At 29.6% G+C, this 2,255-nt stretch overlaps 1 protein-coding gene across 1 annotated transcript; it reads right to left on the bottom strand.

Moving 5' to 3' along the window:
* Positions 1-910: 910 nt before the first annotated feature.
* LOC131179541 (probable 2' cyclic ADP-D-ribose synthase BdTIR) lies at positions 911-1,926 on the bottom strand. Its single transcript, XM_058146420.1, has 2 exons — positions 1,349-1,926; positions 911-1,156 (listed from the first exon to the last, which is right to left on the bottom strand). The coding sequence occupies exons 1-2, from the start codon at positions 1,834-1,836 to the stop codon at positions 1,048-1,050; spliced, it is 597 nt and encodes a 198-aa protein (XP_058002403.1). The 5' UTR covers positions 1,837-1,926; the 3' UTR covers positions 911-1,047.
* Positions 1,927-2,255: the final 329 nt, after the last annotated feature.

Genomic DNA, 2,255 nt, shown 5'->3' on the forward strand with positions numbered 1-2,255 from the left:
GAAATTGAGATTTAGTCTGTACATAATAAAATTTTTATTTTTATTTAAGAATATATTTTTTAAAATATTATATTTTTTAAAATATATGAACTAACTAATTAATTTTAATAAAATAAAAAAATTATCAAATAAAATAAATAAAATAATAATTTAACTGATATTAAAAGCTATTAACTAATAAAAAATTTAATGATTGATTTAAAAAAATTTAATAAAAGTAATGGACTAAATAATATAATTTTTAAAATATAAAGATCAAAATTGGTATCAACTTTCCTTTTAGGCCCTTAACCACTCAGACTGGTCCCATTTGAGTTGGAATTTGGGCTAGGACTGGTCTGACTTCACAATGGGTCTTTAAGTCTGCTCCCACTACAACCACTTATGGCTGGGCAAACTTCTGTGTACAATTGAAAGATCGAATTAAATTAATTTTTTTAATTTATTTTATTTTTTTATTATATATAAGGAAAGGGACTCTTTCAAATTTAACTATTTTAATTATCATTTGACTTTTTTTATAAAAAAAATTATCATTAAATTGTGTCAAATTTAATTCAGTTTAATTTTAAGCAATAACAGTAATTATTATTATTAAAAAATTTCGCACATATAAAAGCAGAACAGAAAGCATAAAACGGCATGACAATTTTAGTTCAATGGGCTAATGCACAACATTAAGTTTTCTTTTATTAATATATAGAATGGAAGAAAAATAAAAGAACTTATATATATATATATATATATATATATATATATATATATATATATATCCCCACAACTTCAAAGCTTATTGAGCTATATCTACATATTACAATGTGACCGTGACCATATATCCATATGCGTGTAGCTTTGAATGGGGATATATATATATATATTTTTTTACAAAGAATAAGCAAGCAAAATTAACTGAGGACAAAAAATAAAATGAATCATTCATTTTACAACTTATTAACCAGAATTAATTCAATAAATAATTGAAACCAGAAAGCATGAAGATCAAGGTTTTGGATTACTATGTTGTAGGTGCTAGGAAGAAGTTTTGTTCTAAGCAGGCATAGAAAATTTTCTGCTCTGCATTTGCTTATCATTCTCCATTTCAATTAAGCTGTTGATGACAATATCCGATGCACTTGTTACCACTTCCGACCAGTTCCTGTAAATTCAAACATAAGGAAGAAAATTTATTATTTTTTTCTTGTCTTGGCTAGCATTGTTGTTAAATATGTATAATGGAAATCTTCAAAAATAAGTATGGATGAGCATTGTCGGGATTTGAGAAATTGTATGCATAACATCATCAACTTGTACAATGTGGAAACAAGAAACAAAAGCAGAATGGTCTTACCCTTTTAAGGAGTCGAACGTGAGCCCTACCGTGTACTTAGCCTCTTCAAGAGCCCAATTAAACCTCTGTATCTCCTCTGCGGAACACAGTCCCTTGTTCGTAATGTGAAGTTGTGATGGTTTAATGTCACAGAAGACAGGAATAACCTTCTTCTTGGACTCCATTATAAGAGCTAGCTCATGAAGGCAGAAGTATGACTCACAATAATGAGGAGAGAACACAGCTACACCTACCTTACATTGCCTAATTGCTCCATTGATACTTTCAAACAACTTATCACCTGGTTTCATGTTCTTCTTGTCCAAGAAGGGACGTATGTTTAACCGGGAAAGGTGATCATAGAGCAACGCAACTACATTGCGTTTTGTGTCGATACTTCTATGGTTAATGAACACATCATAAGGTTTAATAGCCCGATTCATCATCTGGGTTCGAGGATATTGACTGAGAATTTGGCGTTGGAATTTAACTATGGACGAGCGATGCATGGCTTCCAACAAAAAAAGACAAGCAGAAAAATCTCTAGATAGCTTAGCTACTGTTGTTCGTTTGCTTTTTTGTTTAGTATTGTGAAGTGTAATATTGTGAGAGAAGGAAGAATAGGTAGCCATGTTTATATAGGGAGATTGAAGGCTTGAATAGGCTGTGAAGAATAAGGAATATGCTCATTTTTACTTCTTGAGTTGAATTTGAAGGAAGAAATTTAATGCATGTGAAAAGGTTGAAGTTGAACGTTATCAAGTGATGGCCGTGTTATTGATTTGGACAGTTTTGATTTATATATATATATATATATATATATATATATATATATATATATATATATATAGAAACTCTACAAAGAACAAACACCTTAGACCACTACCTTTATCGCTTTGAAATTTTCTTGACCCCTTCAAATACGTTA

Source organism: Hevea brasiliensis, chromosome 4 (genome assembly GCF_030052815.1).
Source record: "Hevea brasiliensis isolate MT/VB/25A 57/8 chromosome 4, ASM3005281v1, whole genome shotgun sequence".
Classification (NCBI taxonomy): domain Eukaryota; kingdom Viridiplantae; phylum Streptophyta; class Magnoliopsida; order Malpighiales; family Euphorbiaceae; genus Hevea; species Hevea brasiliensis.